Source organism: Salvelinus fontinalis, chromosome 31 (assembly GCF_029448725.1).
Source record: "Salvelinus fontinalis isolate EN_2023a chromosome 31, ASM2944872v1, whole genome shotgun sequence".
Lineage (NCBI taxonomy): Eukaryota > Metazoa > Chordata > Actinopteri > Salmoniformes > Salmonidae > Salvelinus > Salvelinus fontinalis.
In genome coordinates this window covers 42311352-42339074 of record NC_074695.1, presented here as the reverse complement: position 1 = coordinate 42339074, position 27723 = coordinate 42311352, and the positions used below count along the sequence as shown (strand labels likewise).

Below are 27723 nucleotides of genomic sequence, written 5' to 3'. Positions count from 1 at the left end.
CATACCAGGCAACCCTAAACCAACATAGAAACAGACAACATAGAATGCCCACCCAAACTCACGTCCTGACCAACTAACACACAAAACTAAACAGAAAACAGGTCAGGAACGTGACACTATTGGACTACATATGTACTTCCTAGGCACATTCACAATTACTGTATGATGTGAAAACTAAAATATTGCTTCAAGGGATCATTCGCATTTGAGAAGTTTCAACAACAAAACAATTCTAAAAAGTTAACTATCCCTTTAACGTGCCCATATTAGACAAGACAGGACAGGAGGAGGCAGGAGAAAACACCAGCCATGACATTTAGACCTTATATTGGTGGCTTTGGTTGGTGAGTCTCACCAGGGTTGTCTGTGGGTTTGAGACCTTCTTGGCCCTTAGGCAGGAAGCCCCCGATGGCCCAGTCCAGCATGGGCTTGACTTGGTCCTCTGGCCCCTCTGATTCACACTGAGGGAACGTCTTCTCAGCACGCAGACTTGCCATCTGAGAGAGGGAGGGGGAAAAGGGAGGGGGAAAGGGAGAAGGAGAGAGGGAAGGGAGGTAGAAGGAGAGGGAGGAGGTTCGGGGGAAGATAATAAGAGATGGGAGGGAGAGAGAAAGTGAGAGGAGAGGGGGGAAGAGGGGCAGAGAGAAAAATGGAGCTGAGAAGAGATGAGTGTCAGCCCTGCTAAACAAACAGATGATCAGACAGGCAGGTAGGTACTCTATACAGACAGTCAAGCACACGAGAGAGACCAAACAGACCTGGTAGACAGAGACAACAGACTGAACTAGGCTACTACAAGAAGGGGCTTGTGCTCGCAGACAGACAGACAGACAGACAGACAGACAGACAGACAGACAAGTCTTCCTCTTTCTCTTTTCTCGCTCTATCTCACAAAGGCGGACAGATCATCATTAACCAGAGAAAAGAGTCAAACAAACACAAACACACAAAAGAACAAGACAAGGAGACAAGGACAAGTAGGGTCGGCCCGCTCATTAGGCAACATTTTCAGAGCACTGCATTTTCAGAGCTGAACTGGCCAAGAAGCACCTCCAACAACACATGAAACCTCACATAATTCTGCTAAAAAACGATGACAATTTCTCTCAACCAGTGGCATATGGGCTTTTTAGGTGAGCGCTGACGCCCCCTTGGGATAAACAGTGCCCACTTTGTCAAAGGCAAGGACGCAAAATATTTATCTTGTCCATTCCCAGCGTGCTTCTCCAGAGTGCTGTTGGAGAGATTCATCTCTGCAGCGCTCCACCAACGTTCCGTCCCAAAAATGATCTGACATAAATCATGAATCAGGATATAGCATATGGTAGACAAAGTAGGCTATGTGGCCTTTTCTGTAGCCTACAGGCTGGAGATAAAATGAATGACAATGCACAGAGACGGAAGCATCATGTTTCTCCGATCGAATAGCCTAACCTAAATGGCGGCCAATCCGATAGAAAATGCGCTGAGATATTAACAAACAACATATCCTAAACACAGGACAGGTAAAATGGACAATCAGGCTACTCACAGCTGTTGTTCAGTAGTTTCATCCCGTGGGCTAAATTGTCATGATCAGTGGTTTCAAGTATGTATCCTTATATTTTTGACAAGCTGATCATAGCGAAAAAGTTAAATATTGATTCAATATTTTAGCATTTCTCGCTGTGTAAACACATTGCAAATAGGCTCAGGATAACTTCTTAAAAAAAAAAAATGTTTTAACCAGGCAAGTCAGTTAAGAACAAAATCTTATTTACAATGACAGCCTAGGAACAGTGGGTTAACTGCCATGTTCAGGGGCAGAACGACAGATTTTTGCCTTATCAGCTCGGGGATTTGATCTAGCAACCTTTTGGTTCCTGCCCCATCGCTCTAACCACTGGGCTACCTGCCACCCCTGAACTCCTCCTGATAAAGGTGGATAGCTGATATTCAGAGTTTAAATAGCCAAATATATTAGTCACAGCAATAAGGACTAATAAAGGCAATGCACCGGCCTGTTTACAAACGGTGGGACTACCACATGGATGGGCATTGATAAAACTCCATTACGGGTAGACATGGTAGGCAACCCCAGTAAGCACGGACCGACGCTGACGTCACCTGGACGTTTTTTTTGGAGTGTTTTACAAACGGTAGGCCTACCACAAAGATGGACACTCCTCAAATTTAATTTCAGGCGACACTGTAGGCCATACCTCAGTAAGCACGGGCCAATGCCTTTTGGATTTTTTTGGTGCAGTCTATACGGCCTTGATTTCCACGTCCACAGAAGTTGTTTTTTGGTCCAGTCCGGACAAAATCTGAACCAATCATAGATGGCTATGTTTGGTTTAGATCTGGTGTGGTCTGGCCTTAATTTCAACGTCCACGGACATAGATTTTTGGTCTATAAATTATGTATTGGTCTATAAATGATGTATTTTCAACTTTAATTCAGAACCAAAGATTAACCTTATTTCAACATCCGGAAAATAAGAATTTTCACCTTTCATTCAGAACCTAAATTTAAGCTAACTTCAAAGTCTGGAAAATATTTATTTTAGATTTCTTTTCAATGTCATGTTGCTTACCTATCTATCTATCTATCTATCTATCTATCTATCTATCTATCTATCTATCTATCTATCTATCTATCTATCTTTCTATCTATCTATCTATCTGTCTGTCTGTCTGTCTGTCTGTCTGTCTGTCTGTCTGTCTGTCTGTCTGTCTGTCTGTCTGTCTGTCTGTCTGTCTGATAAAGGAACTGCAGGGAAAGCAAGGCCCTTTATTGACTTTATTGTGCAGCTGTCACACACGCACACAGGCAACCACAGTTATATTGACACGCACACAAGCACACACACACACACACACCTGACATGAAGGAAGATAGGCACTAGGCAGGTACGTGTTAAACCACCCACACACACCTGCCACTAAATGAAGGAAGGTAGGCACTAGGCAAGTAAGTGTTAAACCACACACATATAGCCTTTCTCACTCTGTCACATTCTTCCTCAACCCCCCCTCCTCCTCCTCCTCCTCCTTCCTTACCTCCAGCGCCTGGAAGATGGCCCTGCGGTAGGATGTCAGCTTGGCGTAGGAGGCCTGGTTGAAGAACTTGGGGAAAGCAGTGATGGAGTCCAGCTTGTCAGCAGACACCTGGGGGAAGGATGATGGGTGGAGACGTGGAGGGTTAAACGCTCATTCATTGCTTCGCTGTAAAACAACGTCCGCATTCACACAGAGGGGAATTCCGACACAAGTTAAGCATGGGCGTGGAATGGAATTCCCTTTTTTATGCCCTTTTTCTCTCTATGCATATTCGGACCCTTACACCTTCAGCATGAGAACAGCATGCTATTCACTCGCTATTCGTTTGGGATGTAGATCAAATAAATGAAGGTGTGGCGGAGGTGTTGTCTACACATAATCCCTATTCTGACCTTGACTTAATTCCCTAATAATTCCACCACCTTTACACGCGAGGAAACTGTAAATAAGGTCTAGCGAACCGACCGGTTCCAAGTGGGGGAGAAAAACATCTACACCATTCTCCACGCACTGTCATTTACAACTTGATAAGAGCTAGTGATAATAACTAGGTAAATGATAAGGGAATTGTAAATATAAATGACAATTGTTTTAGATCTATTTTACCAAAGCAAAATGTGAAACTAGTCATATGGCAGCTAACGGAAGCATATCAACATATCAACTTTCCCAAAGTAAAGTTTATGAAATCTGTGCATTTCATTTGTACAGCCTTTTAACTTGCAGGGATGGGCACTCTCTAATGTCTTAATTATAATCTACCCCGAATTTCTCTGTTTTACAATTTCTATCATGTTAAATATTAGCCACTATCAGTATTGACTGTCAGCAGGAATAATAACCACAGATATTCAACTGCCAATTTACTATTAGTTCCCTTCAGTTGGTATAGCCTCCATGATCATTTTATCACATTGTTTTGTTTACCTTCATTTGCTTCCTCTGTAAACGGTTGTGAGGTCGGTTGGACATACTGCCAAATTCTCTAAAATGACGCTGGAGGCAGCTTATGGTAGAGAAATGAACATTCAATTCTCTGGCAAAAGCTCTGGTGGACATTCCTCCAGTCAGCATGCCAATTGCTCGCTTTTGTGGCATTGTGTTGTGCTACAAAACTGCACATTTCAAAGTGGCCTTTAATTGTCCCCAGCACAAGGTGCACCCGTGTAATGATCATGCTGTTTAATCAGCTTTTTGATATGCCACACCTGTAAGGTGGATGGATTATCTTGGCAAAGAATAAATGCTCACTAACAGGGATATATAAAACGCTGTCAATCAAGTTAGAGTAGCTAGCTATCTTAGCTGGCATGCCTGCTGGTAAGGATGGTAGACTTTAGAAAAGCAAGAAATAACTAATGAATAAGACTCGTGTACGTTCCTTTCCATCTTTTACACAGATTTTAGAAGAGATGCAAAGAAGCATATTTAGTTCCAACACAACAACAAAACACCAGTCAGGTGGATACAGACAGCTCAAGAGGTATGATTAGATATGCAGAAAAATATTTTTGTCATAGAATTAAGCAGAATGATTGTAGCTCTAGACGGCAGGAAAAAGCTGCTTCAGGTGTTTGAACAATTCTACAACTTACGAACTGGGGGGTGGGGCATAGCACCCTTCTGGACCCCAGCCATCCTCACGTAGTTGGTGCCCCCTCAAATTCTTGGGGTGCATGATGCCCCTGAGAGCGTGCAAGGTACCCACATCTGCAGAGTGCGTTACCCTACTGAATAAGGTAAGTCTGAATACCAAATACTGAGAAGTCCGTAGGAAAGGCCCCAAGCGTCTTATCTAGGACCAGGTGCCCTTTCCATATAATGTTATTCATTATGATCTAAAACGGATTCTCGATCAGCAATCCGACTCTGTGTCGCATGAGCCTTGTTTACACCTTGCGTTAATACACGACATGACCAAAAGTATGTGGACACCTGCTCATCGAACATCTCATTCCAAAATCATGGGCATTAATATGGAGTTGGTCCCTCCTTTGCTGTTATAACAGCCTCCACTCTTCTGGGAAGGCTTTCCACTAGATGTTGGAACATTGCTGCAGGGACTTGCTACCATTCAGCCACAAGAGCATTAGTGAGGTCGGGCACTGATGTTGGGCGATTAGGCCTGGCTCGCAGTCGGCGTTCCAATTCATCCAAAAGGTGTTCAAGGGGTTGAGGTCAGGGCTCTGTGCAGGCCAGTCAAGTTCTTCCACACCAATATTGACAAACCATTTCTGTATGGACCTCGCTTTGTGCACGGGGGCATTGTCATGCTGAAACAGGAAAGGGCTTTCCCCAAACTGTTGCCACAAAGTTGGAAGCACTCCAGAGAACGTGTTTCCACTACTCCAGAGTCCAATGGTAGCGAGCTTTATACCATTCCAGCCGGCGCTTGGCATTGCGCACAGTGATCATAGGCTTGTGTGCGGCTGCTCAGCCATGGAAACCCATTTCACGAAGCTCCAAACAAACAGTTATTGCGCTGACGTTACTTCCAGAGGCAGTTTGGAGCTCGGTAGTGAGTGTTAGAACCGAGGACAGACCCTTTTTACGTGCTACAAGCTTCAGCACTCGGTAGTTCCCGTTCTGTGAGCTTGTGTGGCCTATCACTTCGTGGCTGAGCCGTTGTTGCTCATGGACGTTTCCACTTCACAATAACAGCACTTACAGTTGACCGGGGAAGCTCTAGCAGGGCTCTTCAGTACGGGCCATTCTACTGCCAATGTTTCCTATGGAGATTGCATGGCTGTGTGCTCGATTCTATACACCTGTCAGCAACGGGTGTGGCTGAAATAGCCGAATCCACTAAGTTGAAGGGGTGTCCACATACTTTTGTATATATAGTGTATATAGTGTATGTGTAGCATCTACACATGGTATTAAAATGTGTCTGTTTGTGTCTGCAGATTTCCTAGTCCCTCCCTGTATGCAATTTATTTGCATACAGATAATATTTATTTATTTTAAGATAATTATGAAGGCAATGGTGCTACCTGGCAACGATTTTAGAAGCCGGTATAATGATGATTTAAATAGTTTCACCATCTAGATCTGTTTACACTTGATTGATATCCAGATACAATACGTGCCTAACTACCTCCACAGGGAATGCATCTTTTAATCATCTACACCGGTCTAAAAACGTGGGCACAATCAGAATGTGGACAAGATCAGGACACATGTTAGCACCAGGTATAAACAGGGCTTTTGTGCACGCTGGCCCTGATAATACAGCAGACTTTATGACAGACTTACGATAACACCCAAAATGTTTCTCTCGCCCAAAACAATGACGGAGGGTTGTGGAACCCACTTCCTCAATGCTCACCTCAGAGAACTTGCCGTCGCCGAACCACTGCAGCCACCTCATGCCATGCGTAGCCTGTCGTTTGCCCGTAGCGCGCCAGGTGACCACGATGCCTGGCCACCAGGAGAACCCCTTAATCTTCCCCCACACTAGCTCCCCAATAGAGAAACCCTTGTTGTCCTGCGAGGGGAAGAGAGAGGAGGGGGGACGTTTAGAGGGGTCAAACGGGGTGTGAGTGTGAGATCTGGATTTGGAGTTTGAGACGGGGGAGGTCTTAGCTTCCACGGGACATGTCAGTGCATAAATACACCGCCAGGTGCACATGATCATAATGGATATACCACTGCTAGGGGACTGTGGATACGGGTTGGTCTCCAACCACACATTACAAAGACTCAGTCTTACTATGAGAATGTTACACTTCATTTACTTCATGTGCCACTGACTAACCACACGCCACACAACTGTGTAGACCTGTGAGGTTGCAGGCATCAAAGGATGCAGAGATGTACAAACACACACACAGTCAGCTACGCACACACTCTCTCTGCAGGTGGACAAACAGGATACGGGATGAGAGACCTCTTTGATCTTCTCCCCTTTCTTTCTCTGTTTCACCTTCACTCCCTCTTCTATTGGCCCAATATTCACTTTTTTTCCATTTCTCCCTTCTCTCACCCCCCTTTCCCCATCTTCCTCCTACCCTCTCCTCTATCCCCGTTCAGTTACCTTGTACTCCGGCTGGCAGGCAATCTCTGTGGTATGGGAGATCAGGGAGGTGGAGGAGGTGGAGGTGCTCCGGGCCGAGTCCTTAGAGTCCTGCTCCAGGAGCTCCAGGGAGGGGCCCTCAGGGACCACGGACACCAGGGGCCCGGGGCCGCCACCGCAGGCCAGGCTCTGTGGAGCGAGAGAAAGGGGAAGGGAGGGAGATAGGGAGGGGGGAAAGGCAGGCACAATGCATGAAACGTTAGTTGGGGTGTATTGTATTGCATTAGTCATTACAGCCTGTCTAACTACAGTGTAAGTACACAATGTTACCAAGTAACTGTTGAACTTGTATGTGTTTTTTGTTTGTTTTATTTGGTCCTGATGTTCTCTGCTCTACCCAACCCTATTTCTTACTTCCATCAGTGTGTGTTTTAGTCCTCTTGACTCAAATGGACTCCCACACCTACACGGCTAATTCAGACCAACACCTTGAAACCTGCTCAAGTGTTCTTCTCTCTTTCCGATTCAATTAAGATTCCCAGTGGTAACTGAACCAAAGCAACTCTTTATGCAGGTACTGTAACAGAGGGACAGACGGAGAGGGTATGAAAGAGGGGGGAGAGAGAGAAAGAGACAGCGAGATAGAGGGAGAGCGAGAACGCCAGAGTGAAAGGGAGAAGGAGAGCGCAAGAGGGAGAGAGAGAGAGATCCAGAGAGACGCCAGGCGTTGTGGGCGCCGTCACGAAGCGGAGACGGCGAGGACTTAAGTAAGCACTTCTGAAATCTCATCACGTGACGGACTGCAGACGATCATGTTTTAACTGGCTCTCGCTGCAAAGAAGAGGCTTCAGAAAATAAACACGGAGGAAAAAGTGGGTGAGAGAGAAACAATCACCACAGCCTTTCAAACAAAGGCAGCACTTACGGTTTCTCTGTGTGTGTTATGTCTCCAACGATTTGGTTTGGTTTAGCTCTACCTACCCACTCATATCTCCTGTTTGAGCGTCATATCTCCTGTGTGTGTGTGGTGTGTGTGTGTGTGTGTGTGTGTGTGTGTGTGTGTGTGTGTGTGTATGTTTGACTGTTTGAGAGTGACAAATCATGTTGGATGGTGTGTTTCTACAGGTGCTGACTCGTCATGTTTCAGAGAACTGAGAGAAGACGCAGAGAGAAACATGTATTGCCTTGTGAGGCCAAGAGTCAGAGAGACAGCCAAAAGTATGACTACCTAGCCATGTCATCGCTAATGGGATTGACACAATGTCTTCTTTAATGTCAAATAATGTCTCAGGTACTGTTGGAACAAAGTAAGACATATATTAGGGGGTGTCAAATTTGAATGACTTAAAAATATGATTCAGGGGAGGCGGACATGTTTTGTTTTGTGTAAATAATGAATTATAATATAAAAGATCAGAGCTGAATATTTTGACAGACTGGATAGGATATGCCCCGGGAGTTATAGTGTCTGTTCATTACGTTGTTGCACATTCAGTCTAGTCTGAAAGGTGTGTTCTCACCAGAGAGCTGCTGTGGTGCTCCAGCTTGCTCTGGCATCCTCCTCCTCTCTGCTCGCGGCTGCGCGGTTTGTTGTGAGGGGCCAGCAGACCGGCCTGGAAGATGGTCCTGGGAGAAGGTCTCTGTCTCAGGCCCGAGCCCGACTCCGAGGCCCCCACCCCTGCCACCTTGGCCTTCTGCTGCAGAAAAGACACAACACAACAACCCTTTCACTCACCCAACCCTTTCACTCACCCAATAGGTACCAGGGGACCAAGATCCCAGGCAAACACAGCGTCAGAGTTGTGTTGAATAGGGCAAATGTTTCCAAAAAAATCTTTAACGGAACACAACAATCTGTGTTCTTATTGGGCAATTTCAGGTATCGCCTCGCCGTTTCAAAACGTTTCTACCAACTGTGCACAACTCAGGTTTCAGCATTACTAGCCGTGCTCGTCTTGGTTCCAGGATGCAGAAGGAATGTGAGAAGAGGGTGTCTGGCTACGAGATGATCATCATCACCATTCAGGTTTCGGTTGATGAGAGATGTGTGGTTATATCAAAGCTGAGTTGATACCAGCAATGACCCTAACAGTTAGAACCAGTTAGTCCTGCTGTCTGCCAGACAGACTGCCAGTTCTTTTGGTTTACGGGTCACAGGTATGACAGTGTCTGGGGAAGAGAGCTGGTGCAGTGTGTGTGTGTGTGTGTGTGTGTGTGTGTGTGTGTGTGTGTGTGTGTGTGTGTGTGTGTGTGTCTGTGTCTGTGTGTGTGTCTGTGTGTGTCTGTGTGTGTGTGTGTGTGTGTGTGTGTGTGTGTGTGTGTGTGTGTGTGTGTGTGTGTGTGTGTGTGTGTGTGTGTGTGTGTGCATCTATCTATATCAGGCAGGGGTCTTCAACCTTTTCTTGACCAGAGACCCCCTCCCAGGCAAACCGGCGACCCATGGACGGCCATCATACGTTAGCAAAAACAATTATAATAATCACAAGTCTCGTCTAATCAGGTGAACGCAAGGAGAAGTAATTCACATTTTAAAATGAATAGATTGGGTAGATAGTTTGTCATTATTTTGACCTACCCACATTACAATTGGAAGAGTAAGTTTAACTTTGCGGCCTACTCCCAGGTGCTTTTTCAAAGCCTTTGTCAGATACGCAAGTGAGTGTAAATGGCTCCAATGAGTGTAATTTGCTCAATAGCAGGAGTTGAGAAAAAAAAAGTTGGGGGTTAATTCTGTTGTTGCTAGCAATATTCATAAAAACATTGAAAAAAAAAAACAGGGGGGAAAGAAGATATTTGTCCTGTTTCACTGCATGCACAAGTGGGTAACCTGTACGAGCACCTGAGACACCCTTGGAGAGTGTGTGTGTGTGTGTGTGTGTGTGTGTGTGTGTGTGTGTGTGTGTGTGTGTGTGTGTGTGTGTGTGTATCTATGTAGTATGTGTGTGTGTATGTGTGTCTATGTAGTGTGTTTGAGACTCACCTCACTGTAGGTAGAGTCCCAGCTGCACTCCTCCTCTGAGGACCTCTTCCTAGTTCTCTTTCTGCTGCCTGACAACTGATTCACATCTGAGTCTGGGGGGGAGAGCAAGAGGGAGGGGGGGTGAGAAAGTGAGAGAGAGACATGGGATACAAGGTAAGGATGGTGACTTAAGCCATCCGTCTGCTTCCCAGCCAAAACAGCTCAGTAGAATTGGTGCATACATTATAATAATACAAAATAAAACAATAGTTAACTAGGCAAGTCAGTTAGGAACAAATTCTTATTTACAATGACGGCCTAGTGGGTTAACTGCCTTGTTCAGGAGCAGAACGACAGATTTTTACCTTGTCAGCTCGGGGATTCATACAGCAACCTTTCAGTTACTGACCGACGCTCTAACCACTAGGCTACCTGCCTCCCCAAAATTACGTTGACATTTTGTCAAGTATTTTTTTCGGTTTGGTCTTCAGTGAGGTTTTTTCCCGGCTGTTCAGACACACAACATTCTTTCTGGAGGCAAGACGAAGTTCGGAGCCGAAGTCTACGCCCCTTCGACTGTGATTGGTCAACAGTAGGGATTCTTCAATAAAGTCTTTGTCATTCAATGAAAGACCACTCATTTTCAGAACCAAACAACTTAGTTAGATGTAAAATAAGATCTCTTCGGCAAAAAATGAAAAATGAATGACAGATTTCTTGAGTTATCTTAGATTAATTTTGACTATTTTGAGGAAGTGTATATACTGGTTACAGCGTCACAAAATGGACAAACAGTACGATTGGTGCTTTTTCTTGTTTTTCAAGCGAAGGTCTTTTCAGGGAGTATGCAAGCACACTCGAACTGCAGCATGCTGACGCCTTTATGCAAACACAGGTTTCAGAGAGTGTGTGAGAAGGTTGAGGGTTGAGAGAATGATGTAACTTAACGCGGTCGGAAGGTGTGATGTGATAACGAGAGCAAAGGCCTGAAGCCAACTGAGAGGGGTGAAAGCTTTCCGAGAATGTCCAGTGTGTGTGTGTGTGTGTGTGTGTGTGTTCCGGACCTGCAGGTGAGGCAGCATCTCCATTCTGCTTGGGGCTGAACGGGGAGTGCGGTTCGGCCAGGGTGAGCGGGCTGTTCTCCTTGGTCATCTCCATGCCACTGTCGTCGGCTGCAGCCATGTCCCCATTCACCTCAGCCTGGGGATGACAGGAGAGGAGCTCTCAACAAACAGCACTCAACAACACTATGGAACACAGTAGCAAAATGTTTCATTTTTTTTTATTTTAACAATTCTAATAAATACAACAGTTGGACAGTGGATGAAGAAACTCCAAACTTTTAGCATTTTTATAATCCATCAGATATTGACTGAATTGTAGCACATAAAACATTTTATTGGCATGGACAAATAATGAGGGATTTTGGTGGGAAGGTATTCAATTTATTGTCAAACATTTCCTTTTTTTAAATTTTAGAATGCATTCATATATAAATGTTCATATTGTATCAGGTATTGTTTTTATATGGTGTGTTAAAATAAAGAAAATGATATGTGCCTAATTTGCGTAAATACATTGGGCATATTTGCATATATGACTAAATTAACATAACGGGGTGGAGGAGGGCTGAAACCACCAAACACTTGCTCTGTCTACCCTACCTGCACTCACCTGCTCTGTTTACCCTACTTGCACTCACTTGTGCTGTCTAGACTGCCTCATTAACTACTGTTGTTGTCACGGTCTTTTGCATAATTCAATAGCAGGATACGCTCAGATTAAAAATCAACACGCTTGTCTCTCGATAACACCTATCTAAACATACTTTACATTGTTTGCGAGATCAGACATAATACTACTATAATCCAAGTGTACATTTTAGGAAGTTGCTTTCATTTCAGCGCATACAATTTGAAAACATTTAATCTGTACTAAATTATTATTTTGTTAAACTTCACAAAAAATGTACACCCATCAAAATAAAGTTATCTTTCTTCTCTATTTGGTGATGTATGTCTCGAGACGTTGCGATAAATCCCAGACAAACTTTAGCGTTAAATCCCAGACAAGCTTTAGCTTTAAATCCCAGACAAACTTTAGCGTTAAATCCCAGACAAACTTTAGCGTTAAATCCCAGACAAGCTTTAGCTTTAAATCCCAGACAAACTTTAGCGTTAAATCCCAGACAAACTTTAGCGTTCTTAACGATACAACGGAAAGACAATGTATTCCATTGAGCCCATTTCAGCCATTACCAGGGTGTGTTTGACAGGTCATTACAAACATTTCCGCGGGCGTAATGTTTATGGGTAAAACGACAGGCACAAGCAAAACTGTGTTAGTGTTACTTGATTCAATTCAGCCACAAGAGCATTAGTGAGGTCGGGCACTGATGTTGGGCGATTAGGCCTGGCTCGCAGTCGGCATTCCAATTCATTCCAAAGGTGTTCGATGTGGTTGAAGTCAGGGCTCTGTGCAGGCCAGTCAAGTTCTTCCACACCTATCTCAACAAACTATTTCTGTATGGATCTCGCTTTGTGCACGGGGGCATTGTCATGCTGAAACAGGAAAGGGCCTTCCCCAAACTGTTGTCACAAAGTTGGAAGCCCAAAATTGTCTAGAATGTCATTGTATGCTGTAGCATTAAGGGGCCTAGCCCGAACCATGAAAAACAGCCCCAGACCATTATTCCTCCTCCACCAAACTTTACAGTTGGCACTATGCATTGGGGCAGGTAGCATTCTCCTGGCATCCGCCAAACCCAGATTCATCTGTCGGACTGCCAGATGGTGAAGCGTGAATCATCACTCCAGAGAATGAGTTTCCACTGCTCCTGACTCCAAAAATGGAGAGCGTTACACCACTTCAGTCGACGTTTGACATTGCACATAGTGATCTTAAGCTTATGTGCGACTGCTCGGCCATGGAAACCCATTTCATGAAGCTCCCAACGAACAGTTATTGTGCTGACGTTGCTTCCAGAAGCAGTTTGGAACTTGGTAGTGAGTGTTGCAACCGAGGACAGATGATTTTTATGCGTTACGTACATCAGCACTCGGCAGTCCCGTTCTGTGAGCTTGTGTGGCCTACCACTTCGCGGCTGAGCCGTTGTTGCTCTTAGATGTTTCCACTTCACAATAACAGCACTGACAGTTGACCGGGGCAGCTCTAGCAGGACAGAAATTTGGCAAACTGACTTGTCGGAACGGCATCCTATGACGGTGCCACAGTCTTCAGTTAGGTCATTCTGCTGCCAATGTTTGTCTATGGAGATTGCATGGCTGTGTGCTCAATTTTATACACCTGTCAGCAATGAGCGTACCTGAAATAGTGGAATCCACTAATTTGAAGGGGTGTCTACACTATATAGTGTTGCTCCGAATTTGTATTATTTATTTCATACAGTCTCTTTTGCTCATCTTTATCAAGGGTGCCAATAATTATGGACGTGACTGTAGATATAGAGATTATAGAATGGACTGAGAAGAGTGAAAGCATCTATCTGACATCTTTAGATTGTCACACCTCTGTTGCAATAACAGGGAACGAGGGGCTCGGATGGGAGGAGGCTGAGAGTAGAGGGTGAGAGAGGAGGGAGAGAGGAGGGTGAGAGAGGAGGGAGGAAGGAGGGTGAGAGAGGAGGGACGGAGGAGGGTGAGAGAGGAGGGAGGGTGAGAGAGGAGGGAGGGAGCAGGGTGAGAGAGGAGGAAGGCAGGAGGGTGAGAGAGGAGGGAGTGAGGAGGGTGAGAGAGGAGGGTGAGAGAGGAGGGAGAGAGAGGTGGGAGGGAGAAGGGTGAGAGAGGAGGGAGGGAGGAGGGTGAGAGAGGTGGAACGAGGGGTAAGAGAGAGTTAAGGGCCTTCACCAAAGTCAGGCTTCCTCCTCAGGGAGCGTAAGCCCTTGGCCTTGGGAACAATGCCGGCAGCTGTGGGTTATCAGGAATCTTCCTCTGGAATGCCAGACTGAGACACGGTACACTTCCCACCACAGCTGTCCTCCAGTGGCACCGTCACTTGCCAAAGCTAACGCAGCCAGCCAGCAGACACAGGGCAAGACACAACCCAACCTAGGCCAGACTAGCACAGAGCACAACAGCACAGCAGTACAGCAGAGCTGAGTACAGTTCAATACCATACCTAGGGCCCTATAAAATCTGTGTTGTGGAAAACGTGGATGGAATCACGAAATCCAGACTTTAAAAAGGAATTTAAAAAAATAGATATATATTTTTTTGACTTTAGTAGGAAATCAACTAAATGTATTGAACTTAATCAATTGGGTGCACACTGCCTGCCATCCAGGAACCTACAACACCAGGTGTCGCAGGGAAGGCCAAGAAAATCATCAAGGACCTCAGCCACCTGAGCCACGGCCTGTTCTCCCCGCTGCCATCACTCAGACGCAGGCAGTCATGGGTAAAACGAACAGACTGGCCAATAGCTTCTACCCCCAGACCATCAGGCTGCTGAATAGCCACCACAAGTCAGTTACCCCCCCTCAACAGACAATTACGTCATTTAGCAGACGCTCTTATCCAGAGCGACTTACAGTAGAGTGCATACATTTTATATACTGAGACAAGGATATCGCTACCGGCCAAACCCTCCCTAACCGGGACGACGCTATGCCAATTGTGCGTCGCCCCACGGACCTCCCGGTTGCGGCCGGCTGCGACAGAGCCTGGACGCGAACCCAGCCCAGCCAGGGCGCGAACCCAGAGACTCTGGTGGCGCAGCTAGCACTGCGATGCAGTGCCCTAGACCACTGCACCACCCTGACCACACACCAACGGACATTAATGTTCATCACTGTCACAGTTGTAAACATGTATATATTCCACATTTTGTATTTCATTGTTTCATTCACACCTGCACTGTTGGGAGCTCGGAGCTTAGGAATGTCACTGTACACTGCAAATACATCTGTGCATGTGACTAAATAAAAACATCTCATCGAACATTCATTCATTTGCCCAAGTTAATCATACGACATGAACAAAATGCATCAGCGATTTCTATTTTCCTGCAACTTTGTGGAACGGCACAGGAATAGCCCTGTCTGTGTGTGTCATGTGGCGCGCACATGTTTAGTCTACACTTTGAGTAGTTGTTAGTGGTAATGCTAATGATAACCGTTCTGCTGGTCGATGGAAAGGCTTTCCCAAACACCACAAAGTAGCCGGGCAGAATGATATCATGAATATTTGCATTGAATCTCAAACTCTGCCATCACATGAGCCCTACCGAAACACTGCTGGTGCACACTTGCATTAAAGGGTAACTACACCCAAAATTCAAAATTTCTTTGATTTTTCTAGGTCTCAAAAGTGGTGTCCTGAGGTGGTTTAAGATTTGTTGTGGACTTAGAACATTCAATTTAGTTGTTTTTCTGTTTGACTTTGAGAACAAAAACCTGAAAAAAACGGGGGGGCCTGGAAAAACCCCCCAGGAGAAAACGGAATTTGGGGAAAGACTAAAAGATTCACTAGATTTTATAGTGCCCTACATGCCACACAGTGTGTTCTCTCTCATTCTGGAAAACCAGCACTACAATAGAAAAAGAACTAAGCAGTTTCTCTCTCTGGCTGCTGTGCCCTTGTGTCCTTCTCTCTCTCTCTCCCCTCTCCCTCTCTCTCCCCTCTCCCTGCTCCTCTCAAACTTAATGGAGGAGAAAAGAGAGCCCTCAGGCTGTGAGATTCATTCTGATGCACATCCAACAGTGTGTCAGCCCAAATTGCAGTTCACCTAAGCCGACCTGGGCCTCACACACAGGCAGCGCAGTACAGTGTAATATAGTAAGGCACAGTACAGTACAGCCATAGGTCCCAATCAACTCAATTCACGCCGGATACAGCCATTATTAAGCCATACAGGGGGCAGAGGTAGAGAGAGAGAAAAAGAGGAGAGAGACAGAGTGAGGGAGAGAAAGAAACACAGTCAAGAGTGAGAGAGACAGACAAGAGTGAGAGAGAGACAGACAGACAGACAAGAGTGAGAGAGAGCGAGAGAGATAGAGAGTGACATATCCAGGCCGGGAGGTCAGTGCCAGAGTTTCTCTCATTAGTGAGATTAGACCTGAGAGAGCCGCCTTGTCCCAAACCAGGACACCCCTCTGTGTGTGTTAACGCTCCGTCTGCTACCCCACCCCCCCGTCTGCACCCCTCCTCCCCACATCTGGCTAGGAGAGTGCAGACGACTTAGGAAACATATCGGTGCCTGACATAAGACAACGCATGTATGGATTCATTCAAAGTGTGTTGACAAATTGCAGAGCAACACCTTTGGTTGATCTGCCTGTCTGTCTCCAGGGGGGGGGGGGGGGGGGGGGGGGGTGTTAGGAAAGACTATGCCGAGTCGGAGAGAGAGATCGGCCCTTTCAATGGACCCACACCCGACCTACAGTATTACACACACACACACAGCATTGCATTACAAGCACACACACCTTTCAGACACATTTACAATATAAGTCACTGGCTTGCCATGGCCAGGTGCTTAGCCGACGTCCGTTAATCTCATTCTCACAGTCTACACTCGCTCCACTGGCTCGGCACAATGGCACCAAGATAAGAACGTGACAGAGAACCATAAAAGGTGAAGTTTGTCAACAGATATAACACTTAAGACGACATGTCCGTGCTTTAACTGCCTTCCATAGAACAAAAGCTCTGGGATCACAGATTCATATAGCCGAATACCAGATTGCAAGGCAGACCTAGAAACGGTAGAAACTCCCATTGAAAAAGCATGTAAAAATCCAAGAGAGAAAATAAAGAGTAGGTCATTCTGGTTTGAAACTGGTCTCTCTCTCTCTCCCTCGAGCTGTTCCTTGACGCCCTGAAGAACGATCACACTCCGGGTCACAGCAGCAGACACAGTCCCACAGGCGACGCCACACGCCCACCCTGCTCCAACACAGACTGACACCACAGAAGAGAACTTACTGTATTACGATATGCCGATTGATCTAGATATTCTCCCATAACAGAATTTTTCAACATAGCCGTGGTTGTCCCATTAGACCGGCTGAGTCTTCGACACAAACTCAAATAACTGTATAACTACCATTTGACTCGTCCAGTTACTCAAAGTAACTAATAATATAATCCAGGACCGAAACCCAAAACCTAACAGGCAGAGAATGCTATCGGGCTGCCTGGAAGTCACATTCTTCTACTCTAATTAACTGGGCAGATAGATTGTCCTACTGAACGGAAAAAGAGGGATTTGAGGGCAAAACCAATACAAGCGAAACTATCACAGTCCCAATGTATCATGATCCAGTTCTGTGCGAGATCGTTAGTGGTGGAACCAGAAGGAGTGTTATCCGAGCAGCGAGAAACTATAAGAATCTCAACTCTTGGAGCAGTGGGCATATCACATCTGATATGATGTGAAAAACCACCTGTTGATGGAATTGCAGAGGGGGGGGGATGCTTTGTAGGGTGAAAACACGGCGGTAATTTGCTGAGAAGTACCAAGCACTGTACCTTGTACCAAGTTCCCCAATAGAGGAGAGGGGTGTGTAGACAGGTAACAACACACTAGTAATACTGCAATACCAAGAAATAGCAATGGGCGGAAACAACGGCCACCTGAAGTCCACACTAGAGCGAGTGTTAATTCGGAACATAAAGAGCCCACTGTGATGATGAATCTCACCACACACACGCTCCTCCTCTTTCATTTCCTCTTTCCCTCTCTCTCTCTCTCTCTCTCTCTCTAAAGAGGCAGCTGCCCTGGCTGCTCCATGAAAGGCTATGACACATCCAGGCCAGATGTACTGTGAGAAGTTGCCTGTTTGCTCTCTGAGGCCAAATGATTATGCACATTCAGCCTGGGAGGCTGGGAGACACAGAGGCAGACCAGTTGAGGGAGGGAGCTGAGGCCTGAGGCTTCTGGCAGACACTAAAGCCAGGCAGATGAGTTACCATGATATGAAGGGTGGGGGTTGACAACATCATGACAATGTGTACGCATCTCGGAGCTGCCACGTGGTAAACCGTAGATGGCTCCCTTCAGCTAGTTTTTATCTTGTTCTTAATACCACGTCTTGTTTTGAGGTGTTTACGACTTATATGCCACGTCTATGCTAATATGGCTCAAATTCGACTAGCTAGCTAGCCAACAACTGTAATGATGCAATTGAGAGACAACAAATACTTATCGTGCATTTATGTTTTCAATAAACATTTGAGGACAATATATAGTATAGTATAACAGTGCGCAGAACGGTGGTGTGCATTTTGGAGCAAAAACCCAGTGGAAAACGAAGTGAACAGTGGATATTTGGTGACTTTGTTGGCAATACCACCAGCAGAAGACCTAAGCCCCCCCCCCCCCACTTACGGTTGCCGTCATCTTGTCACTTTCCACCATGACAGCTGAAGAATACTTGTTGGATGGCATTACTGTTGCAGTTGTTTTCTTCAGGGATTGTTCTTTTGTTTCTCTTTTAACCTGGAATAAACCCCCAAAAAAACGATGTAGCAGTTAGGAGAGTGCACGAAACAGCACATTTAAATGTGCATTATTTCACACAATCGACATACATTTCCCATACTTCTTACAAGTTCACAAACTAAACAAGTACAGAATCTTGAGTCAAATACAAATTCCTTATCTAATCACACAGAATCACTAGCTAAGTGGCCACCTGAATATGTATTACTATAGTATTATAGTATTATAATATTACTATAATACACCAATGCTACATTTTGTACGTACATCTTCTACTCAAACGCCCACCACAAAAGTTAGATCTCATGTTTCAAAAATAAGCTTTAACCTCGTTGTCTTTAAGCAACAGTCTTGACACGACAATCAGAGCACCAGAGAAGATCCCCACGAAAATAGGCTCTGAATGCTAATTCACACGTAAAAATAAATTGATGGAAAATCATTTGGATTTGGTGTGAACTTAGTAGCAACAGCTCAAGAAACAACATGAACAATACAGTTCCTCAACATAAAGTGTTCTTCTTCCTGAAGTTCAAGGCCAGGGTTGGGGATACAGGCAGGGATGTAGTGGAGGATAAAACGCACGCCATTTAGCACCTTTTGATTTCTGAAATAGCGTTTACTCACCTTTTTATTTTGTTAATGAGCGTTTACACACATATTATTACGTTCCCAGTGTTGATCAAAGCTCAAAACGATTATATTGTTGATCTTCTTGAGTTGTAATCGCGCCTGCCTCTTTGCGAACGAGTGGAATCATGAATAGTTGTTTGCTCCTTAGAATAGTTGTCCACTCTCTCAAACGGCCCTCTCGCGAGTCGCAGCACCTGCGAAAACAAACTACACCAGCTCGGAGCTGGGCTCAGCAGACTAATGGCGCCGACAGACTAGACTAGTGGGTTGGCGAGATGCCAGATATAAGGTGTCCGCGACTCCGACTGTGTCTCCAGACATCCCCCAAACAAAGAAAAACTAGTGCACAACTGGTAAATAGTCGCTTAGTCAGGTGGCTAGCTGCCAGCAGAGACTTCTATTAATAATATTGCAGTAATGTTAAAGGCCTCTGGTGTTAGGATGAAGTAAGAAGCTCATGTTAAAGATGAACTGAAACATTTATGTAAGTTAACGTGATTTTGATAACCAAATGTGATAATGTTCCTACTCTTAAAACAGCTGAAAAACTCATATTTGGACACGGATCCCTCCGGAACTGTCATTACGCACACCTGGTCCCTATTCCCATTCATTAGTAATTGTAGAAGTGTGTCCTTTGTTCACCATTGTCCTGTCGATTATTGTTACAATGTCCGCTGGTCTGGTGAGTACCTGTGCTATGTTGTTTTGGCTTTTGTGCCACGTATATTGCGCAGATGATTACGGGTCTCGTCCCGTGTGATAATCATTGTGCGCTTGTGTATTTATTCGAGTTTCTCCTTGCTCTTTTGTTTGGGTTTCTACCCTGTGTTTTGGATACTTGTTTGTTTGGTCTTCGTCCCCGTGCCTTTACACGGCACGCTGTAATTTGGGTAAATAAAAAAACCTATTACGCATTCCTGCGCCTGTCTCCCGACCATTTATGCCAACGTGACATATTTATGTTAAAACGTTTGAAAATGGCCTCATCTGACTACTGTGCGCCGCCATTTTGATAATGTGTCATCAATGACATCACTTGAATGGTTCGGCTGAAAGGCAGACCAGACAACATAAAAAAAATCTGAAAACTTTTTAGAAGGCTATCCTGCTAGAGACTAGCCAGGTAACATGGCATGAATGACAAATAGACCAAAAAAGTATTCTGTGCCAGGTGGGCTATCATAGCCAGCTAGTCCAAAACAATGGCAAGCTCAGCTATCATTGATGGATATTGTGCTAACGTTAGCTTGTGAAGTTCTAGCCAGCTGTTTCTAGCCCAGATAGCTAGCTAGCCTCTACTGGGTTTGGCACATCTGAAGACCCTCAATACAAGCCATATTGAATAACATTTCCTCCATTGTGTACACGATCTCCCTTCAAAAGTGTCTTTATTATCAGGTGCATGACCATGTAGTTAGCTAGCTTCCTAATCTCGTTTTCTGTTAGCTAGCTTGCTGGCTAACACAGTATGATCCAATGCCCATGTCAAAACTACTGTAATGTTGAACACAGATAGACCTTGCTTGCTGAATGAACACAAAAACATGTGCAAGTGGGTTTTGACTGGACTATAGACACTTATTCGATGCTAGCTAGCTGCTTTCTTATTGTGGACATCATGCATTTAGCTAGTTTACTAATGTCGGGTAACAGTAGATCTGATGCCTCTGCCCATGTAATGTAGCCTACAGTTGAATGTGCTCAAAAACATATGCAAGTGAATGTTTGAGCGGACAATACAGGTTTGTTAGCATGGTTGTGAGTATTTGATCGTTTTTCCATCTCAAATTGATTGTTTAAGGTTAGATTTTATTCACTTCTTGATCAAAAAGTCACGAGTAAAGCGCGTACACTACCATTCCCATGATGTTGTTTAAAATAGTATACATTTTCATAACAAGGTTACCTAACATCGACATGTAAATCAATGGTTCAACAAGGTTACCTAACACTGACATGTAAAATAATGTTATAGGTTGAATTGAGCATTTCAGTTCTAATTTAAACAGATCCTGACCTCAGCAGGAGCAAAAGATAGGCTAGTTCTCATTCTAACTTTGCTTTACAGAGTGTACTAGTGAGACAGACAGTGGTGAGCTTGAGGAAGGCTGCAATGCATGCAGGAGGAGGCAGAGGAGACACAGAGAGATAGGAAGCAAGCAGAGAGGACAGTACAGTGGTTCCAAAACTTGAGGTCGGGGCCCAAATGTTGTGCACAAATTTGTTTACATCCCTGTTAGTGTGCATTTCTCCTTTGACAAAATAATCCATCCACCTGACAGGTGTGGCATACCAAGAAGGTGATTAAACAGCATGATCATTAAACAGGTTCACCTTGTGCTGGGGACAATTAAAGGACACTTTACAATGTGCAGTTCTGTCACACAACAAACACAATGCCACAGATGTCTCAAGTTTTGAGAGAGCGTGGAATTGGCATGCTTACTGCAGTAATGTCCACCAGAGCTGTTGCCAGATCATTTTATGTTCATTTCTCTACCATAAGCCGCCTCCAACATAATTTTTGAGAATTTGGCAGGACGTCCAACCGGCCTCACAACCGCAGACCACGTGTAACCACGCCAGCCCAGGACCTACAGATCCGGCTTCTTCACCGGCTGGATGGTCTGAGACCAGCCACCCGGACAGCTGATGAAACTGAGGAGTATTTCTGTCTGTAATAAAGGCCTTTTGTGGGGAAAAACAAATTCTGATTGGCTGGGCCCGCCACCCCCTCCCATGGCTGCACCCCTGCCCAGTCGTGAAATCCATAGATTAGGGCCTCATTTATTTATTTCAAGTAATATACACAACAACATACACGTTTTTTTACGGATGTCTACCCATTGCGGCCCTGACAGAGACAATACAATATTTTCTATGTTTTGGCAATTGAATGGTCATTATTTTTGGCTTTGGAATTTATATTAAAAAGCTCTAAAATCATTTAATGTAAAAAAAAAAAACGAAAAAAAAAAAACGAACTGACCTCAAAAAGCACTATTCCCTCAACACTACTATAGGCCTACATTAAAATGCAATCAAAATGCAAGTAACAGTTTACAAAAAAAAGTTTATATCGGTGGTTGTTCATCTTATCTCGTTAGCCCACTGACTGGAGTTTACAGCTTACCCACCTTTATCTTTACCACTACATCACTGGATACAGGACAATGGGTTCATAATGAGGCCCGGGAGCAGACCAGACATGTCCATACACTTCCCCGGGGGTAAACACACACACAGAGACCGGGAAGGACCTAACAGGTCAACAGTATTGTCAAACATGCCTCTGCAGAGAGAGAGAGGAATTTGCCTCGCAGGATAGTGATCTGACCCCGCTGGAGGGCAATGAGCGAGGTCAGATAAGGCTGGTTGGTGCCTAGTGATCAGGCGGTTACATATTGAAATCGTGTGTTGGGGCACTGCTGTCGTTTTGTTTGAGAGATAATTTCAGAGAGATAATTTCAGCCATTGGCTGAATGTTATTTTCAACGGGAGGGGCTCAACAGTCAGCCCTGCAGCACCCCATAAACCAAAGAAGAAGTGAAAGATCACATGCAGCTTACTATGCAACATCCCCATTTGCAAGAATATTCTAGGCATTAAAAGAAGAAGCCCCTACGCAAGACCAGAAACAGCCAGGGCCACAGGTGCATCCTGCAAACTACAAGGGACACACACTTGGAGACACACACTCACGCACGCTCTCTCTCTCTCGCTCTCTCTCACACACACACAGCCAGGGAAAGCCAGGGAAAGTCCTAATGATCCTCTCCACAGTCTGAGTGGTAAATGACTCAAGATTAATCTCTAAATAAAAACCTCTGTTTTTACTGCTTCTTTAGAAACACATTGAAATGCAAAGCCACATTGTGAAGTTAACACTGGGCAAAAGCCATGGCGACTGAGAGGGTGAAGGTAGGAGGTGGAGGGGAGAGTGGGGGGACAATAAGGGGCCACATCAAAGTTCTTTCGGCAGCCTGAATGTCAGAGATTAGGCGCTACAACATGAAAGGTTTTTTTTACCCACAGGGGGTGTCACCGCTAACAGCCATTACAATCCTGCAGCCTACCTTTAAATTGACTATTCATAAATTCTGTGTGCAAGAAACTGTAAGCCTACGGTATTTGTTATATTTGTAACCTCCAAATAGTTCAAATTGGGGCAGAAAAATGAAAAATGTGGATGTTTTAAAATGAGTGTGTTCACACGTGTGCGTGCAGCGTTTATGAGGGGTCCGAAGAAGGTTCATGCCATCCCTCGCCACTAAGCAGAATGTATCGTTCTCGAGAGATTAACAACAAAGCCAAAGCAACGAGTTTTTGAAACGGTATCCATGTATGTGTGGTAAAAATGTATCTTTGGAAATCCCACTACGGCGGGCATGCCTTGAGCAGGCCCAAGCGGGTTCACACGGTGCGGTGTCGGCTACAGTCAAATACGTCAATTATCCTATTACTTTCGCGCTGATGCGTGTGAACTCTCAGAGAATAAAGACCCAACTTCAAAGACTCTGCAAACATGATATAAAAATCCACGCAGGTGCACAACAGTTTACGAATTCTGTAACACTCAAACGACTAGGCTAGGGTTATAGGCCTATTATATTAAGTTTCCGCATTACAATGTAGCCCTATTAGGCCTACCACATACAATGATTATGAAGGCACATATTCTTACAGAAAACAATGATTCCAAATAAACGCTAAAAAAAAATATCTTTCTCTTTGGCACGGCATGGAGTTAGGAAACATGCGCTTGCTTGTATGAAAAACGTCGCAATCGAACTTGAAATGATTTTGAGGAAATTGTGCCAATGCCATAATAACAATGTAACACTTCGTTAGTCAAGTTCGAATGAACCAACTTTTCAATAAACGTCTAAGACACGCTAAAAATAAATCACCGCCTTCTTGAAAATCACAAACTAGCCTACTCACGCGTAAAAATGCATTAGATTCCACTCGCAACGTCTGTTGCCAACTGTACAGGCTACTAACTGCGCGACGCAGATGAACTCGGTGAATTTAAACTGCAACATTAAACATTCCGATACATAAAATAATATAGATTTATTTCACAGTAAATAGCCCTATATTTGCCATGTTTGAGGATATGTTGGATATTTCCCCTTCCTTCCTTGTCTCCAACTTTCATAATAATACATCCGCGCAACCTTGTTGCATCAATTACATCGAAGTGTAGCATGTCTTTAAGCAAAAAAGTGGGAATTAATATGACTCCCAATGGAACAAATGACTGTAAAAGTAAGAAAGTTGTCAAACCTCATGCAGGAATTCTTACTGTCTCAAGCAGCATGCTGTATGGTAAATTGATCTCCTGGGTGCTGTTTTGCAGAGAGCACAGCCTATGCTACTTGAACACTTATCATGAGAAGGGCAACTGTACAAAAAAATTACCTGTTGCAGAGGTTGTCATTCGGAAAGAAAGAGGGGGAACAATTGAAATTGATTGGTCCTCTCTCACTGCTTGGCCCACACTCTACTTACTTCAACCTACACACGCCTTTTTTACACTGGGGGAGAATATTTAAGCCGAGTTCTTTACTCCTCAAGCTTGCCTGCTGCAATCTTTTCTCCTTTTTTTTTTTTTTTTGCAACAGTATTCAGGCGTAACTTTTCCCGGGTCTCGAATCACGCTGTAGCTGAATGAAAAATATATTTACCTTTTCCAGTGTTAACCCTTAATAGACCTACATTGCATTATACACCATTTATAAACTGCTCTGCCAATGGTATAGTTAGTAGTACCCCACTGGTCCTTGTTAGTAGACGGCATGTACATGTAACCGAATGTCCACAAAAACAATATATCAAAACATTTGAAGTTGTCACTGAAAAAGGATTGCCCATTCTATTCATTTACTGAAGTCTTATTAAATCCATTGGCATAATAACAAATGCATCATCATAACTGTGCTCATTTAAATTCTATCGCACATTTGTCTTACATGTTTCTATGTTTTGTATTGTAGCCTATGTAATGTGCTTTGTTCATCCTACCTGCAAACCAAACTTGAATTTGAACTTGATTATTGATGGGGGTGCAATGGGAGGGTATATTACTGGCAACCTTTGAAGTTTAAAAATAAACTACCAGCGTTTTGGTAACTTTCAAGGATTTTATGTAATTTATCACAAGACATCTAGTGGCCTTTTTGGATACTTCAGATTGTCACAGGTGTCTGTAGTTATCGCTGGCCCCCTGTGTGGCCTTATCACATGTAAAATAATAAAATAAGAAGATTTTAAGATAAAAAATAGAATGACAAAGCTGTGAAACATTATCCTAAATTTAACCTATCAACCTTGTGAATACCATTGGTGTTTAATATGAGGGTTTCAGCATGAAATATCCTTTATATTTTGACACACTTTTATTTATTTTACTTGCTACTGCACTGTCATAATGAAGTGTTTTGTAACACTAAAACTAGTGGCAACTGAACTGCCACCAATGTTAAGGAAACAAAACTAACTTTGCTAGAGTTTTGAAACACATGGGTGTAAGGAGTTATGAGACAGATTTAAGGTGTACTGAAACATTCATCCTAAAGTGTTCTGAAACACCACTTAACAATAGTTGTGTAACACCTTGCAAGAGGCTGGGAGCACGAACCCGAAAATATTGAAATATTGAGTCCTGTTTAGTGCAGCATTAGATCCCTTCTTCTGGAGTTCCCAACTACAATAGAAGGGAGTCCGTGGACTTATTGTGTATTCCCTGCTCTTGTGCTGATGAACTCCTCACTGGTAATTCCAAAAGGTCAAATGTACAGTATTATGCTCAAACAAAGGATATGAGAAAATATAGTTTTGTGAAAATACAAAAGAATACATTTGTCCAGGAAAATAATTAATGAGTACAACATAATTTTTTTCAAAACCTGATTTTGAAGCTTCAAATGCCTTATCTTTTCTTTGTAAATTATCACATGACAACAAAACATTGACAGGTCTTTCACATTTTTATATTGATTAAGACAGTTCAAAGATCAGTAATATTATCACATGAATATTCTTCAAAATCAACAAAAATGACATATTTCACATTCAAGAGAAAGAAAACATGCAATGACTGCTAATGATAGCAGAAGCCCTTACAAAACTTGTACAAAAATTCAGCCCTGGGCTCAATGCGGTCCACCAGTCACCCATTATGCTAATGTCTCAGACCGGAGTCTTTATATTCAGATGATGGTACATGGAAGGTTGTTCAGATGGATTGAATCACAGTACAGTTGAGTTAGATGATATTGAGTTGGCATTAGCCTATGATCCTTTTCTTGATTGGCTTTGGTTAGGATTGGCCAGCCTGTGGGTAACATAGCATGTACACTACCGTTCAAAAGTTTGGGGTCACTTAGAAATGTCCTTGTTTTTGAAAGAAAATCACATTTTTTGTCCATTAAAATAACATCAAATTGATCAGAAATACGGTGTAGACATTGTTAATGTTGTAAATGACGATTGTAGCTGTACACGGCTGATTTTTAATGGAATATCTACATAGGCGTACAGAGGCCCATTTTTAGCAACCATCACTCCTGTGTTCCAACGGCATGTTGTGTTAGCTAATCCAAGTTTATCATTTTTAAAAGGCTAATTGATCATTAGAAAACCCTTTTGCAATTATGTTAGCACAGCTGAAAACTGTTGTTCTGTTTAAAAAAGCAATGAAACTGTCCTTCTTTAGACTAGTTGAGTATCTGGAGCATCAGCATTTGTGGGTTCGATTACAGACTCAAAATGGTTAGAAACAATGGTCTTTCTTCTGAAACTCGTCAGTCTATTCTTGTTCTGAGAAATGAAGGCTATTCCATGCGAGAAATTGCCAAAAGGAAGATCTCGTACAAAACAGTGTACTGCTCCCTTCAAAAAACAGCGCAAACTGGCCCTAACCAGAGTAGAAAGAGGAGTGGGAGGCCCCAGTGCACAACTGAGCAAGAGGACAAGTACATTAGAGTGTCTAGTTTGAGAAACATACGCCTCACAAGTCCTCAACTGGCAGGTTCATTAAAGAGTACCTGCAAAACACCAGTCTCAACGTCAGTGAAGAGGCGACTCTGGGATGCTGGCCTTCTAGGCAGAGTTGCAAAGAAAAAGCCATATCTCAGACTGGCCAATAAAAAGAAAAGATTAAGATGGGCAAAAGAACACAGACACTGGACAGAGGAACTCCGCCTAGAAGGCCAGCATCCCAGAGCATCTCTTCACTGTTGGCGGGTACTATTTAATGAAGCTGCCAGTTGAGGACTTGTGAAGCGTCTGTTTCTCAAACTAGACACTCTAATGTACTTGTCCTCTTGCTCAGTTGTGGACCGGGGCCTCCCACTCCTCTTTCTATTCTGGTTAGTGCCAGTTTGAGCTGTTCTGTGAAGGGAGTACGTCAACAGTGAAGAGTAGGAACCCTTTGCCTTGATGACAGCTTTGCACACTCTTGGTATTCTTTCAACCAGCTTCATGAGGTAGTCACCTGGAATGCATTTCAATTAACAGGCGTTTCCTTCTTCATGAGTTTGAGCAAAACTGATGTGACAACGTAGGGGTGGTATACAGAAGATAGCCCTATTTGGTAAAATAC

General features: G+C 44.0%; 1 protein-coding gene across 5 annotated transcripts in view; it reads right to left on the bottom strand.

Moving 5' to 3' along the window:
* Positions 1–24720, bottom strand: part of LOC129830292 (DNA (cytosine-5)-methyltransferase 3B-like) — a 60519-nt gene extending 35799 nt beyond the window's left edge. Inside the window, exons 1-9 of one of the 5 annotated variants that reach the window (XM_055892760.1) lie at positions 24540–24720; positions 18366–18476; positions 11081–11216; positions 10038–10129; positions 8578–8754; positions 7079–7246; positions 6371–6529; positions 3043–3150; positions 356–497 (exon numbers count right to left, since the gene is read on the bottom strand). In XM_055892760.1, the coding sequence (XP_055748735.1) occupies positions 356–497; positions 3043–3150; positions 6371–6529; positions 7079–7246; positions 8578–8754; positions 10038–10129; positions 11081–11216; positions 18366–18425 (1042 nt within the window). In that variant the 5' untranslated portion in view covers positions 18426–18476; positions 24540–24720. The other 4 variants (XM_055892764.1, XM_055892761.1, XM_055892762.1 and 1 more) reach the window with 4 other exon arrangements.
* Between the last annotated feature and the right edge of the window lie 3003 nt (positions 24721–27723).